Source organism: Pygocentrus nattereri, chromosome 19 (assembly GCF_015220715.1).
Source record: "Pygocentrus nattereri isolate fPygNat1 chromosome 19, fPygNat1.pri, whole genome shotgun sequence".
Classification (NCBI taxonomy): Eukaryota; Metazoa; Chordata; class Actinopteri; order Characiformes; family Serrasalmidae; genus Pygocentrus; species Pygocentrus nattereri.
The window spans coordinates 39,865,817-39,881,447 of NC_051229.1; the positions used below are offsets into that span (position 1 = coordinate 39,865,817).

The 15,631-nt window shown below is 41.5% G+C and overlaps 1 protein-coding gene across 4 annotated transcripts in view; it reads left to right on the forward strand.

Moving 5' to 3' along the window:
- usp45 (ubiquitin specific peptidase 45) overlaps positions 1 to 13,765 on the forward strand; it is an 86,567-nt gene extending 72,802 nt beyond the window's left edge. For 2 of the 4 annotated variants that reach the window (XM_037531089.1, XM_037531090.1), the window contains exons 14-18: positions 992 to 1,652; positions 2,248 to 2,345; positions 2,874 to 2,960; positions 7,045 to 7,186; positions 11,472 to 13,765. In XM_037531089.1, the coding sequence (XP_037386986.1) occupies positions 992 to 1,652; positions 2,248 to 2,345; positions 2,874 to 2,960; positions 7,045 to 7,186; positions 11,472 to 11,605 (1,122 nt within the window). In that variant the 3' untranslated portion in view covers positions 11,606 to 13,765. The remainder of the gene's footprint in view (positions 1 to 991; positions 1,653 to 2,247; positions 2,346 to 2,873; positions 2,961 to 7,044; positions 7,187 to 11,471) is intronic. The other 2 variants (XM_037531091.1, XM_037531092.1) reach the window with 1 other exon arrangement.
- Positions 13,766 to 15,631: the final 1,866 nt, after the last annotated feature.

The window sequence follows — 15,631 nt, forward strand, 5'->3', positions numbered from 1 at the left end:
GTTTAGTCCTCCTAATTAGTGATATTGTTGCATCACTGCTGTGTGGTGATCGTGTCAGTGGTACTTTAGTGATAAATTCACAGCTTTTGCAGAGGCTAGAAATAACTTTGGTTTCATTATCAGGAGATCCATCAGTGCAACCTGTCGTTCAAAAGCCGTATTTGAACACGAGACAGTTGCGTGTGTGAATGGCTAAACATTAGAGTGGAACTATGGATGGTTTGATCAAGTCAAATGAAGTTTATCGCCACATCACATTTACACAGGTGTGAAGATGAGAGAAAATATTTGGTGTGTGGTGCCCTTGTAGTGTTTAAATACAAAAATAAATGAAACGGTATAGAAACCTACACATTCTAATATACACGTTAATGCACTCTATACACTCTATACTATACACATGAATATACACCAGCATTGCACCATTACCAATGTACAGTTTATGTATAATAAAACCTATGATGTGAGCAGTTTATTACATAAATGCAATTAGTGAGTCTAAGGTAGATAAATGAGATGCAGAATCCACAGGAGATAGATATTAGAGATTATATAAGACATGGTAGAAGATGTTCAAGGCTGCTAGATTGAAGGTGCAGTAAGTTCAGTGTGAGTCTGTTTGAGGTGTGGACGTGGTGTGGATTGCCCATGGGGATCATCATCATGATGATTTAAAGGTGTAGTGATGGTTAGATTCGGTTGGATTTAGATTAGAATGGTTAGATTTAGAAATTTTATTAATGGCTTTTAAAAAAGTGGCATACATTTATTGTGATAACCCGTTAACATGTTATATATGGAAGCATTTGTTCTTACATTTGAAGAACATAGTAGTAATAATGTATTATATGTCTACAGGTTAAAAGATAAAGCTTAAAAAACAACAGCTTTGTTGCGCTAAAAGTATTTGTGATTATTGTGAAATGTTTGATTTCCGTCATTTCTATATTATATTGTCTTCTTATGTGTTTATTTTTAACTGTGTGGCCAGAAACTGCAGGGTCGCAGGTCGTCAACATGTCACGATGAGAGAGGTCCAGAATCCCCTCAGAAACAGGAAGAAGACACCTGTCTGGTTGGACGTGGCTTAGCCAGTTGCCAGGTCGACACAGCTGCCAGCCAATCGGATGCAAGCGAGAAAAACTCGTCTCCTCAAGACAGCAGCAACGACGCAGACAGCGAAGCATCCGAATCGGAATGCTCACCAAGAGTTCCTATGGGAATTGGCCAGAGCAGCACAGGAAGTAAAGCCTCCTCATCTGCCAATACTTCTTCACATAGCCCTGTCCCGTTCTTCAAACAAAGTCCCACCTCTTCCTCCACCCATAATTCTGTGCGCAGCCAGCAGGGTGGTGCTGTTGAGCAGCTGGTCAGTGCAGTGTCCAAACTGGGCCTGGTCCACACCCCTCTTGACTCTTTGCCCCTAAACCATGGGACAGAAACACCAGCTGACAGAGAAAAGGAGCGTGTAAGCCACCAGGGGGCATTCCAGGCCCTGTCCCACAGCTACACACCCGCATCCAAAGAATGCTCGGTCCAGTCCTGCCTGCACCAGTTTACTTCCGTTGAGCTACTGATGGGAAACAACAAGCTGCTGTGTGAAAACTGCACAGAGCGCAGACACAGGCAGCTCAGGAAGAGCGGAGCAGCAGGTACGGTGAAAACAGATATGCAGACTTTTATTCTGTCTCACAAAAAGCATAGAGTAGGATTCCAGAGGGCATAGAGTTACCTCCCATAGCATTGCAGAGGGCATAGAGTTACCTCCCATAGCATTGCAGAGGGCATAGAGTTACCTCCCATAGCATTGCAGAGGGCGTAGAGTTACCTCCCATAGGATTCCAGAGGACGTAGAGTTACCTCCCATAGGATTCCAGAGGGCGTAGAGTTACATCTCATAAGATTCCAGAGGGCATAGAGTAACCTTCCGTAGGGTTCCATAGAGCTCAGCATGAATAGGCTCTCATGTAGTTTTACTATAGAATAATTATAGTAGAACTGTTGGAGAACAGTTTAATTGCGTCTCTGCATCTGCAGCATATTCATTTCTAAAAGCAATTTTCCACTCTCTGGGAAGTGATCTGTGAATGAGTTTTTAGTTGCAACCCAAAACAACATTCCTTAATTTCATGCATTAGTGATTTACATAATAACAACATATGTTTTTATCCTGATCATAACAAACACAGCTCATATGCATCAAGATGACAAGAATTAAAACAAATTATTTATTTTTTGCTTTTGCAGATAAGAAGACAGAGAAGGTTTACACAAGCGCTCGAAAACAGATGCTAATCTCAGTGCTGCCCCCAGTGGTCACTCTGCACCTCAAACGCTTCCACCAGGTATATATATAAATATGTAAAGGTAAAAAAGTAAATCCAAAAAAATGCATTTTCATTGGATATCGTTTTGCCTCACAAGGCCCTGCTTGTAGTTATAAACAAGTACAGTTTATGCCAAAACTGTCAGACAGCACATACTTAACCATTTCATGTAATAACTTTCTGTGAAAGAGCTTTTAAGGGTGGATGTCTGGTTCCTATCACCACTACTGTGAACAGTTCTGAATGCAATTTACAATAGATGTCTTTTTTTCTTTTTCATATGTTTAAGATTGAGTTGTGCAGATTAGTAGAATTTTCTCTTAAGATGATTTATGTGTGCCTTGTGTTGAATTTGGTATTTGATCTTAGCTACAGTTTATTTCTTTTCTATGAGTTTAATCCATTTGCAAACTGACAGTCACACCCTTATCAGGTTTTTTTGACATTTCTTTTGATTATTTTAGCTCATTAAAGTTGGCAATAAAGTTCTCATACTGGTCAACTGACAAACTAAAACCTGACATGACCATCTCTGTGTGATTGCAGGCTGGGATGAATTTGAGGAAGGTGAACCGGCATGTGGATTTCCCCCTCATCCTCGACCTGGCGCCGTTCTGCTCAGCCTCCTGCAAGGCAAGGCGGCATCATTCAGACCAGACTACAGTGTTAGCCTTAACTGTGTTGTTAGCTTTACACAAGAGCTCCAGTCCTGGTTCCAGAAGGTCTTATTCCTCTACAGTTTGGTGGTTTCACTGTTCAAGCTGATACTTGATTCAACTCTGCAGTTGGTCATATGGTTTAGTGCAGGGTTTCTCAACCTGTGGTCCACAAAACACCCTCTAGTGGTCTGCAGGCCAGATTCTGGGGGGCCAGTAGTTCATAGTGGGCTAATAACGTCACTTTAACATTGTAAAAACATGGGCGGGAGAAAAGATTAATTAAGAATCAAAGAAACATGTTTTCAAATTATAACCAAAATATGTACAGATAAATTCACTGCAGTTGGCTAAATAATTATCATCTATTTGAGATGATGCAGCCACAGGCAGGCGGTGCAAACAGTTAGCAAGCCAGAGATGGAGAAGGTTCTCAGGACAAGATAAGATAGTGATAAGATAAGATACATGGGGAAATTCACAGTATTAAAGCAGAAGCAGAGTAAAAGAAGTAAGGCACTCAGTAATAGAAACGGGAAACAGTATTAACATTATAAATAATTAAACTTAAATCTCTAGACTATTTACAACAAAATAAGAATAATAATAAAATAAGAGTTGCATAAGATCTGTATTGAACTTATGAACATATTGCACAATGAAAAATATTTGCATTCTGAATGTGTGTATATTGTGTGTGTGTGTGTGTATTGTATGTGTGTGTGTGTGTGTGTGTGTGTGTGTGTGTGGTCCGCTGGGAGCAGTGCTGGTTGAACAGTCTCACAGCAGCAGGAAGGAAGGACCTGTGATAGCGCTCCTTCACACACTTGGGGTGAAGGAGCCGGTCACTGAAGGAACTGCCCAGTGCTGCCAGAGTCTCATGCATGGGGTGGGAGTCGTTCTCCAGCATGGATGCTAGCTTGTTCAGCATCCTCCTTTCTCCCACCGCCTACACTGGGTCTAGAGAAGTCCCTAGGACTGAGCCAGCCCTCCTGATCAGTTTGTCCAGTTTCTTCCTGTCTGCAGTGGAGATGCTGCCGCCCCAGCAGACCAGTCCATAGAGGATGGCTGATGCCACCACTGTGTCAGAAAAGGTCCTCAGGAGTGGCCCCTGCACTCCAAATGACCTCAGTCTCCTGAGCAGGTAGTCTGCTCTGTCCTTTCCTGTAAAGTGCAGCTGTGTTGTCTGACCGGTCCAGTTTACAGTTAAGGTGCACACCCAGGTACTTATAGGAGTCCACTCTTTCAATGTCCATTCCCTGGATGTTCACTGCTGGAGGGGGATGTGTGCGCATGTGGAAATCCACCACCAGTTCTTTGGTCTTCCCTGCATTGATCTGTAGGTGATTCCACAGACACCAGTCCACAAAGTCCTAAATCAGTTCTCTGTTCTCTCTGTCGTCCTCATTTGTGATGCGGCCGACGGTCGCTGAGTTGTACATGAAGTCTGCAGTGTACAGGGTGAAGAAGAACGGTGCTAACACCGTCCCCTGTGGGGCCCCTGTGTTACAGACCACCATGTCAGACACACAGCCCCTTGTCCTCACATACTGTGGACGGTTGGTGAGGTAGTCCAGGATCCAGTGTGTTAGGTGATGGCCCATCCCTGCCTGTTCCAGCTTGTCCTTCCGGAGCCCAGGCTGTATGGTGTTGAAAGCACTGGAGAAATCAAAGAACATGATTCGCAAAGTGCCCCCAGGCTTCTCCAGGTGAGAAAGGGCTCCATGCAGCAGGTAGATGATGGCGTCATTCACCCCGATGCCAGGCTGGTAGACAAACTGAAGTGGGTCCATGGATGAGCTCACCATAGGGCGGAGTTGTCTAAGGACCAGCCTCTCCAGTGTATTCATCAGGTGTGACGTCAGTGCCACCGGCCTGTAGCTGCTGAGGTCCTTTGGGTGCTGCATTTTCGGCAATGGCACCACACAAGATGTTTTTCACAGTCGTGGTACTCTCCCCAGCTTCAGGCTTGTGTTGAAAAAAGTGCTCCACTGTCCCGCACAGCTGATCTGTGCAGGACTTGAGGAGCCTGGCACTGATGCCATTCGGCCCTGTAGCCTTCCTCGTCTTCATCTTCCTCACCTGAGCCATTGTGAAGGTCAGACTGGAGCAGGGGGGGTGCTGAGTGTTGGAATGTGTGAAGAAATCAGTTATTTCACTTTGTTTTGACATCTGTGTATATTACACTTGTATTTGGGTCTGTAACAGACAGCTGAGCTGTGATCTGATTCCAACCCAAAATCCTGGCTGCTGCTGATGAAATGTGGTATTTCCTCTTCTAGCAGCAGGTCAGCGCTGCATTGTCAGCATCATCTGCCTGTTCTGACGTCTCACTCTTTACAGACCCTCATTTGCTCTCATTTCTGCACTGCAAGCTGCTATAAAATGAAATATTTTTGGTCAAGCATCAGCGACATTAATAAGCCAATGACAATGAAGCAGATGGCAAAAAAGCTTTATTCATTGGCTGTGACGACGCTAATCCGAAGGTTTGGTTTCAAATTCATCACAAAAGCCCTCAAAACTACAGAGAAACCTGGAGTTTTTAGTGAAAACACTGTACTGCAGCTCCAAATCACAGTCCTCATCCACCTCGGACATTTCTATTCTTTTCTATTTTTCCCCTTTTCCAACATCTCTGCAAATATATATTTTAACATAACTGAGCTCTGTGATTGAGCCAAAATGGGCAGTCTGATCTTTTTCAGGCTCTGATTCTCAGGTTTTCAGTTTCAGCACTTACAGAAAAAGACATTTGTATTTAAAAAGCTGACTTCCGTTTTTCTGTGGGCTGCTATGCTTTATGTTTATGAACAGGTGGGCTTTGGGGTGGAAAAGGCTGAGAACTCCTGTTTGAGCAGAAAAGTCAGCTGTGTTGGAATAAGGCCCTCATCACCTACAGCTGTGTAAATGCTGCAATTTAGAAGTTTTTACTTGTCTAATAAATATTGTATTCGATAGTAGCTGAAACAGTGTTGATTAAAAATGCAGTCAACTAGAAGCCATCTAGTTTAGATGGTATTAAATAACACTTATTAGTCCCACAAAGGGGAAATTTCACTTCCGCATTTCACCTGTCCATGCAGTGAAACACCACACACACACTAAGGGGCAGTGAGCTCACTTGCCTGAAGCAGTGGGCAGCCCTATCTGCAGCACCTGGGGAAGCAGTTGGTGGCTAGGTGTCTTACTCAAGGGCACTTCAGTCACAGACTATCGGCTCAATGGATCAAACCCGCGACCTTCTGGTTGCAAGGCTGGTTCCCTAACCTCCAGCCCATGACTGCCCTGCAATCAGTATATTGGATACAAAAGCCTGATTCACATACACTAAATTTTGATTCTCTTGATTTTTATTTGGCTGATATGTGGCAGCACTGACAAAGCCCTACATTCAGAGAAAAGAGGAGCAGATTTTTTTTTATATGCGCCTAAAATTCCATTTAATTCAGGAACGTTGTTGAAACAAATACTATTTAAAGATTCTGTGTTGTGCACAGGTTTCCCAGCTCCTTTGCCAGGCTTGAAACTGTTGCCCGATCACAAGTCGGGATGCGGTTGAGCGTTCTCAGTTATAACACTGCGCTCTTTTACAAAGTGTGTTTGAGATTCCTCTTAGATTTGACCGATTTCAAACTGATAATTGATGCACTCTTTCTAATTGCTAATTAAGATGAGCAGGTGTTTAGGTGATGTTGGACTTTTGTGCTAAAATATCTGCATTTTATTCATTTTAGTGTATTTAACAAAAAAAAAAGGAAAACTAAGTATTAAAATTATTGATTAACCAAACCAGCTCTTCATAACTGTAAATAACAAGAGCTGCTATGAGGAGAGGTTTGGAAACGATTGGATACATGAAATCAGTAATTATTGTGTTTGTTATTTGCATTTATTGTAATATTCATGATTTTCTGAGCAAGTAAATGATTGCTGTTTATAACACTTTTAGTGCCTAAAACTAAGACTGTCATTTTTAGAATCATGTGCTAAAATGAATTTTCTTTTTTTAAATTAAATTTTTTTGCAGTTACTTCATTGTGTGTCTGTTTGTGTAACAGAACTTGCGATCTGGAGAGCGGGTCCTCTACAGTCTGTATGGCATTGTGGAGCACAGTGGCTCCATGCGTGGTGGACACTACACGGCCTATGTGAAAGTCAGAACACCACAGCGTACATCAGAACAGCGCAGGAACCAGTCAGGTACAAACACCTACACACATTGTGTTTAGAGTTACTGTTATACAGAGACAGTCTAGCACCTGCACGCTCTGATCAGACAGCCACGTTTCTGTAAAACCTGTTTGGTGTTAAGATTTAGAGTTAGGTCATCACAGATGTGCAGGTTATCAACTAATAACCCCTCCCCCCATGACAGAGTGAATTTTGTACTTTACACTGGTAACATTCTGGGTGGTCTTCTTTTCTTTTTTGGCCCAGAAAACAAAGCATCTATTTCCATAAACTATCTGAAAGGTTGACTCAGACCACCGTGCACGTGTCCACTGTGCATCACATGAGCTCAAGGCTGGAATTGTCGGTGATGCTTCTCGACAACTTGACATGCAGTTACGGATTCCACTGTGCATAGTATTGTTTTAGCTTGTGTTTTGGGTGTAGCGATGGAGTTGGAGGTGTTCATCAACGTCAGCTTGTCAAACTCTTAACGAGCTCAAGTAGTGATTTTCATCACAGTCACGAGGCAGTTTTTAATACAGTGCTGATTGAGGGGTCGAAGGTCATCGGCATTCGCTTATGGTTTTCAGAGAGATTTCTCCAGAATCTTTTGATAATATTATGCTCGATAGAGAAAAGCAGGCTGCCTTTGTTTGATACAGCAAATGATGGAACATTTCAGAGATCAACTACAAAGTTCGAATGGAATTGAGTTTGAGTGGGAAGGTGAAAACAAACAGGAATAGATGATGTACAGAGAACAAAGAAAGAACTGGGTTCATTAAATGGAACTGGAGTAGCTTTTAACATGGCAGTATTTACATGATGAAAAAAGCTGTTTAGGCCTAGTCTCATTTCTTCTTTTTACCCCTACCCCTTGTTTTTGAGTGTTGCCCTATGGAGCTGAGCTACAGGGTAGTAGATAAGAGCTTCTCTCTAAAATGGGACCCTCAAATAAAAAGAGCATCACTTCATTAGCAGCTACTAGTGCTGCTCTGTAGGCCTACCCTACCTTTTAAGGTGGAACAGGAAATTCAGCGAGCTATCAAGAGATCAGCTACTGCAAGTGATGTTTTAATGCTTTTTTATGAAGAAAAGGACCACAATACACTGCAACAACAGTAAACTGACTAAAGATAATACATTTTTATCATAATTTTTAATGGAGAGAATGCTCACATTTATGGGTGTCTTTGCTGTCTTGTGCTCCATCTTGCTGCTGTTGTTTTTTTTGTTTGCCCCCCCTCATGTGACTCTATTTGGAGTGTCTCTGAAAAACCTCCGCTTGGGAGGGTCATGTAGCTCTAACACTCCTCAGCACGGTTCCCTCTGTTACATAGATCAGTTCAGGTCCATGAGCTGTGCACCAGGTTTAATTCAATGTTATAAATTGGCTGAAGCAGGTTTTGGATGGAGCTACACACATCAAGCTGATGTAGGAGAGGTTTGGAAATGGTTACGCTAACAGTCTCATCAATGCTGTCAGGAGGACATGTTACATTGTGTGTAAACTTCACAAAGAATGAACCAAAAGAAACGACTTGGAAAAATGCCTGGTTCCATTGACTTACATTAAAAGTTTAAATTTTGGAAGCAACGGCATTATATTAATTTGTTGTTTTCAGAGAAAGAAGTCTGCTGCTCAGATAAATTGCTTTTAATCTAATTTTCTCAGGTGGCCCGAGACTTTTGTGCAGTGCTGTACAAAAACACAAAGCGTGGCCTTGCTTTCGTTTCCATGAGCCCGGTCAGAGTCTTTGTTCAGCTGGTGTGGAGGCTGGGAAGTATGTGGTGTGGCACTTTATCCCTGCAGCTTGAGTGTGTTGTTGGTGCAGCAGAGGCTAAGATGCCCTTGTTTACTGCCGAGCTGTGGGTGTATTCTTCTCTCAAGGAGACAGATTGTTTGTGAAGATGTGCTGAACCCAAGGCTGTGTTATTTTGGCCATCAAATGCCCAGAAGTCCAGAAAACACTCAAATGAGCACATGCATAGCACAGCAAGTCCACCTTTACATTTGCTAGTGCCTTCCCCTCTCACCCCTCTCTCCCCTCTCACCCCTCTCACCCCTCTCACCCAGTAGTTTCCAGCTGCAGAGCCACAGTCCCACACTTTCAGACCCTGACTTTCTTTACAAGTGCACCTCTAGTGGTATATTTCAGAATGACAGTTCCATTTTCCTGCCCGTACAAGAAAATTTTAACATGGAATTTTTTTGTTTGTGTTTAGCACCAAAGTGTTTTGTGTGCTGCAAGGTTTTTTTTTGACAGATAAAGAGACGCAGAGATTGTGAAAATGGTGTTTATTAGCTTGCTGGTATATCAGTCAGCATATTTTACTGGTGTTTGAAACCATACACTCTTAAAAAGAATGGGTGGTGGTTCTACAATGGCTCTTTGGTATAGAAAATAGTTCTGTTTAGAACTATGAGTTCTACATAGAACCATTTCATGCTTTAATAATTCTTGGTCAAATGTTTCTTCAGATTGAATCTGTAAATAATAAAAATACTAATAATGCTAATAACACCTCCTACTACTACTACTGCTACTATGTTGGAATATGATGGGATGAACAGAATATTGTTTTGTCATTAAAATATTTATGGAATCACTTATGGAAGATTAACAAACACAAAGTACAATAATAAATAATAAGATTCAAGAGTTTTATCGTCATGTGCACAGCAGAGCAGGCAGTTACACTGTACAATGAAATTCTTACTTTGCTGTTCCTCCATTCACCAAATATAATCTTAAGAGAATAAAAAAGAAAATATAAGAATAACTCTAAAAACAGTAGTAAAAAGTAAAAGTAAAAATGTACAGTATGAAAGTTTGAAATAAAATTAAAGTTACGTGTCTGTGTGTGTGTGTGTGTGTGTGTGTATGTATGTGTGTGTGTGCGCAAATGTGCAAATATGTAGAGCAGCTGTTCATAAAGTGCATCAAGTAATAGATGTAAACAGTAAAGTGTTCTGTGCAGTAATAGATGTAAACAGTAAACAGTAAAGTGTTCTGTGTATGAGCGTAAAAGAAAGTTGAAGTCTGAAAGGCTAAAGGTAAGTTCATGACGAACATTACCGATCGCCAGGAGTGTCTCTCTACTGTAACTGACTGTTCCGTAGGTATAATGTACATTTAAACTAAATACTAAAGTTAAAATAAATAATAAATAGTGTCAGTTGCAGGAGGAACACATAAAGATGTCTGTCACGGTGGGCGCCATCCTAGTATATATAGTATATATAAGCATTGCTAAGGACATTTTTCAGATTCAGATTCCTTTATTGATCCCAGGGGGAAATTGCAGTTGTTACAGTTGCAGCCTCTTATGTAAAAATAAACACTTTACTAATAATTTAAGACAATATAGAGAAATTTACAGTATGTACACAAGATTTAAGTACTTAAGAATATAGTAAGGTGGCAGTGATTGTGATAGTAATATGAAACATCAGGTATAAAGCAGTTACACTTATTTAAATTAAGTTAGTGTCCCTCTGAGTTATTGCACACAATTGTTATTATTGCATATGAACAGTTTCGTATTGAGTTTTGTGAATCAAATTTTAAAAATTGAATAAAGTCTACAACTCATATATTTGTCTCATTTAGATTTTTGGACTATGTGTAGTCAGCACTTCTGTAAGCTGCTTCTTGATTTCCTGTTAGGTCATTAAAATCTTTTCTTTCTGCAAGACAAGATTGTGCACAACAGTAATTTCATAAATTATAAAGTATCCTACTCAAAGCAGCATGATGTAAAATGTATTGATTTAAATTGAAAAAAAGTAGCATTAATGATTCAGTAGAAAATCACGCTAAAATATAATGTGTGCGCTGCTGCGAGTCGCCCTGTAAAGCCTGAAATAATAAATTCAAATTTCGAGGTGTCAGGGGTGTTTCTTGGACCACTTCTTATGTCTTTACGTATTAACGTCACGCTCACAAGCTCAGAAACGTGGCCTGGTCCGATGTTTAGATCTTTAATGCAAAATTAGCATTATACTGATGAAGATATGATGACAATAGCAGATCACTCACTCACATCCTTTGAAGATCCATCCTTCTCTTTGAATTCTCTTTCAACCCACCCACCGTCATCCGATTCATCCATTCAGGCAGGGGGTCCAAACTGCAGCCCACATTACAAAACACACACTGCATGCAATTAGACATTCCCATCAGAGAGGTCTCCAAACCCCCAAATCTTTGCTGTCAACAGGATTCCTGTGATTGTTTCTGTGCTTTCGTTAGCGCTGATTTTAACTGCTGCCTCTAGAATCCGCATGTCTTTTGTGTTTGTATGTCAGCAGGTCCAAGAGAAGCCGTGTCTGCCCCTCCAGGCCAGTGGGTGTATGTGAGTGACACCAGTGTCCAAACAGTGCCGGAATCCCGTGTCCTGAACTCACAGGCCTATCTGCTGTTCTACGAGGAGCTCCTGTAGGGGGCACTGACTCACACAGCTGATGCAGGAAAACAAACTGCACAGCTATTTTAACACCACTGCGATTCTCTCTCGGATGCAAACTCATCCATATGAACACCTCGCAGCCTCTGCCTTGGTTTCAGAATGGACAGCAGTGGCGAAAACAGTGTGTCTGAGTATATTATACATAGAAAATTATATTCTAAATTTAGAATAATTTATATTTTACAGCTAAGATTTGATTGTATAGACTATAATAAGCTTTTGTCTGTTAAAAAAGGAACTGGTGTTTGGGTGTTTTTTTTTATTTTATTTTATTTTATTTTTTTGACTAAAGGAATGCCAAAGACTATATAGGACAATGAAGACTGGAATAAGATGTGCCAAAAGATTTGCATTCTGACCTTTTGGTTTTATAGGGAACCTCAACACAGTAAGCAGAAATTGCTTGTATGCATGCGAGACTGCATTGAGTGGGTGTTTTTGTCCAGTCTGCTGAATACAAGGCACACAAACACTTGTCAGCGATGTATAGACATTGTGCTGCGCCTATGAAGGGACGATTTTACTCTCACGAGGTTGCCTAGCTACCGAAACAATGAACGGTACATATTGTTTTCCTTTTTTTCCTTTATTTTTTGCATTTATTCAGTTTGCATTGCTGTTCTGCTTCGATTTGCAGATTCAATATACAATACAAGTAAAGCACTGAACACGACTGCTTCATACAATAATACAGATTCCTTAATCAGCCCGTTTTATTTCAGTGGGAGCAGAACGAGACTACAGTCCTAAAGGGGAATTTCACCCAAGTTTGTGTTTTTAGCATTTCTGTAAAATTCAATTGGGCTGAACGTTTGGGGAAAATATTCAGTTGTGATTTTTCTGGAAAAAACTATGAAATACGCAGTTATTTCATAAAATGTAAGCTTGTTTATAATATAGGCTATAATTAAAAATTTCAGTTCCTGCAATCACTAAATTGCAGTCTTGTTATAACAGTTTGTCTTTTAGTTTGAAATTCAGTCGGATGTAAACGGAGTCATTCAGAGTGGTTTGATTGGTGATTTGAGTTTGTGCGTCGTAGAGAAACTTGTCATCTTGAAAGTCTTCACAGCTGTGGTGATGGGAACCAGGAGTCACCATGTTCTGCAACACAAATATGGCCATTTAATTTAATGCACAAAAAGGCGAGTGAATCTACAAGGTGTCTTCTGAGATTTATATATAATAATTATGGTAAAATAGGGTTAAAAACCTGAAAAAACTGTTTCATTTGAGGACTATTTTACCTCACAACGCCCTGCATGTCCCTTTCTTCCAGGAATATGTTTTTTTTTTAAAAAAAGGTTAAAGCTATTGTAAAAGAAGCTTGTTTACGTGGTTTGTGGCATCTGGATACACTTTGGCTGCATTTCAGTTACCCAGTGTGATCACATGTGATTATAGTTTGCTGAATGAAAAACAGATCAGCAAATGTGTTCTTATCTCAGCAGAGGCGACAGGCTGGGCTTAAATGCTTTCATCAGCCTAGAGTGCAAGAAGGCGCTTAGATTCTGGATATCGATCCGATCCACAGTGGGCCTGTTTACACCTTCCTCCAATACGTGTTTTCTGTGATCAAATCACAGTTGGATTTTACTGACCACTTGAACAGCCAGGTGAAAACACAGGTGGTCAGAGACAGACCTTGACTGCGTCTGCCAAGTTCTGACTAACAGGTGAGAGAATACACAACAAAGCAAAAGATGGAGGAAACACAGGGACAGAGTTCCCTACATGAAGCCCCTTTTTGTGTTCTCAGCCAGTGAAAATGTCCAGTCTGAGCTAAACCTCAACTGGAAACGTGTTGAGGCGCTTTTTACATGGGAAAGTAAAATCCCATCTGGTCACACTGGGGACATGTTTTAGTGAAAAGTGTCAACGGAATCCAGCCAGCGTTTGTCCAGATTCGACCCGGACACTAAAACATTAATGTAAGTTCAAAACGGGCTCAGCGTCTGTCATCAGGCAGTGAATTAATAACCATTTCATGTAGGAACCTTCTGTGAGGAGCTTTTAGAGGGGGACGTCTGTTTTTTTTTTTTTTTTAAATCACCACCAATGTGAAGAGTGGAATGGAGCGTTTCACACCAAATCACTGTGAATAACTTTGCATATTAAACATCTAAATATTCAGAAATTGGATGTAATTGGTGGAATTCCCGGGTGGCACGATGGCGTGGTGGGTAACGCTGTCGCCTCACAGCGAGGAGGGCATGGGTTCGATTCCCCAGCTGTGTAATCAGGGTCCTCACTGTGTGGAGTTTGCATGTTCTCCCCGTGTCTGCGTGGGTTTCCTCAGGGTTCTCCGGTTTCCTCCCACAGTGCAAAGACATGCAGTCAGGTCGATTGGAGATGCTAAATTGCCCCTGGGTGTGAGTGACTGTCTGTGTCTGTCTGCCCTGTGATGGACTGGTGACCTGTCGAGGGTGTATCCTGCCTCCTGCCCGAAGACTGCTGGGATAGGCTCCAGCACCCCCCGCGACCCTGACGGAGAAGCGGCTTAGAAAATGGATGGATGGATGGTGGAATTCCTGTTTAATATTCCCATTTACTGCTATGTCAGTGCCCACAGCAGCCAGGGTTGGTTTTGCATGGCCTAAATCACATTAATAACATGAGGAGTGCACTTCTGCATCCTGGTCAGCAATATGACTGAGTACATTGTCAGATCTGTAAGATTAAGCTGCATCTTATATATTCTGTGGCATATGTTGAATATGTTGAAAACCATCTGTGTGTTGCCTCAGGTTGCAGGGCTCCTCATGTTTTGTTAGCTTGATTTTTTTATGTATATAACTTATCATCTGGTAACCAAATGATGGAAGATGGCATCTTAAGCAATGTTCAAGTGATGCATTGAATGTTCTGCTGAATGTAACTCATTCATCCTTTTAAAAAAGAGTGCGTTGCTGCTTTGTCTCGTCTTTTTTCTTTCTCCCTCTTTTCTCTCTCTAAATAGGTAATAGTTTAATACAGAGCTCTGCAAGTGGAGCTCTATGAAAAGGTTTGGGTGCCCCTGGTCACCAGCCCTGGTCCTGGAGATCGACAATCCTGCACAGTCTAGTTTAAAGCAGTCTCTCTGCTCCAGATAATCGCCTTCAACAGACGCTTCCGATTGTTTGGATCAGATGCATTAGTGTTGAATAAGAATTTTTTTTATGTAGGATGTAACTAAACTGCAGGAAAGTACGTGTCCAGGAGGAGGGTCAGCGACCACTGCTCTACAGAGAGCACCCATCAACAGATTTTAATACACAATTAAAGTTTATTTGCTCATTATATTATTTTGGTGGAGATGAAAAAAAACACAAAAATATAGTCTGTGCAAAAGTTATGGCATGTTTTTTTTTTTTCCCCCAATATGTTAACCACTGCAAATAAATGGAAATTGTGCACTAGAATTGGCAAAGAAATGTAATTTATACATTTGTTTTTCACTTTTTCACACAGAAAATCAACAAAAAGTAATTATTTAACCAGGAATGTATGTTTGTGGGGCGGCGCAGTGGTGGGGTGGGTAGCACTGTCGCCTCACAGCGAGGAGGTCCTGGGTTCGATTCTCCGGCCGAGTGACTGGGGTTCTCTCTGTGTGGAGTTTGCATGTTCTCCCCGTGTCTGCGGGGGTTCTCCGGTTTCTTCCCACAGTCCAAAGACATGCAGTCAGGCCAATTGGACATGCTACAGTGCCCCTAGGTGTGTGTGTGACTGTGTCTGTCTGTCTGCCCTGCGATGGACTGGCAACCTGCCCAGCGTGTGACCTGCCTTCTGCCCGATGACCGCTGGGATAGGCTCCAGCACCCACGACCCTGAGGGAGAAGCGGGTGTGTGTGTGTGTGTGTGTGTGTGTTTCTTTGCCTACAACCGTATTATGCAATTGTGGGTATTTTTTGCAGCAAACTGTTCACTTTTAATCTAAAGCATTGTATTTGAATTTCAAAATGAACAAATGTAAAGAAGATTGTAATTGGCCTCTCTCTCTCTCTCTCGCTCTCTCTCTCT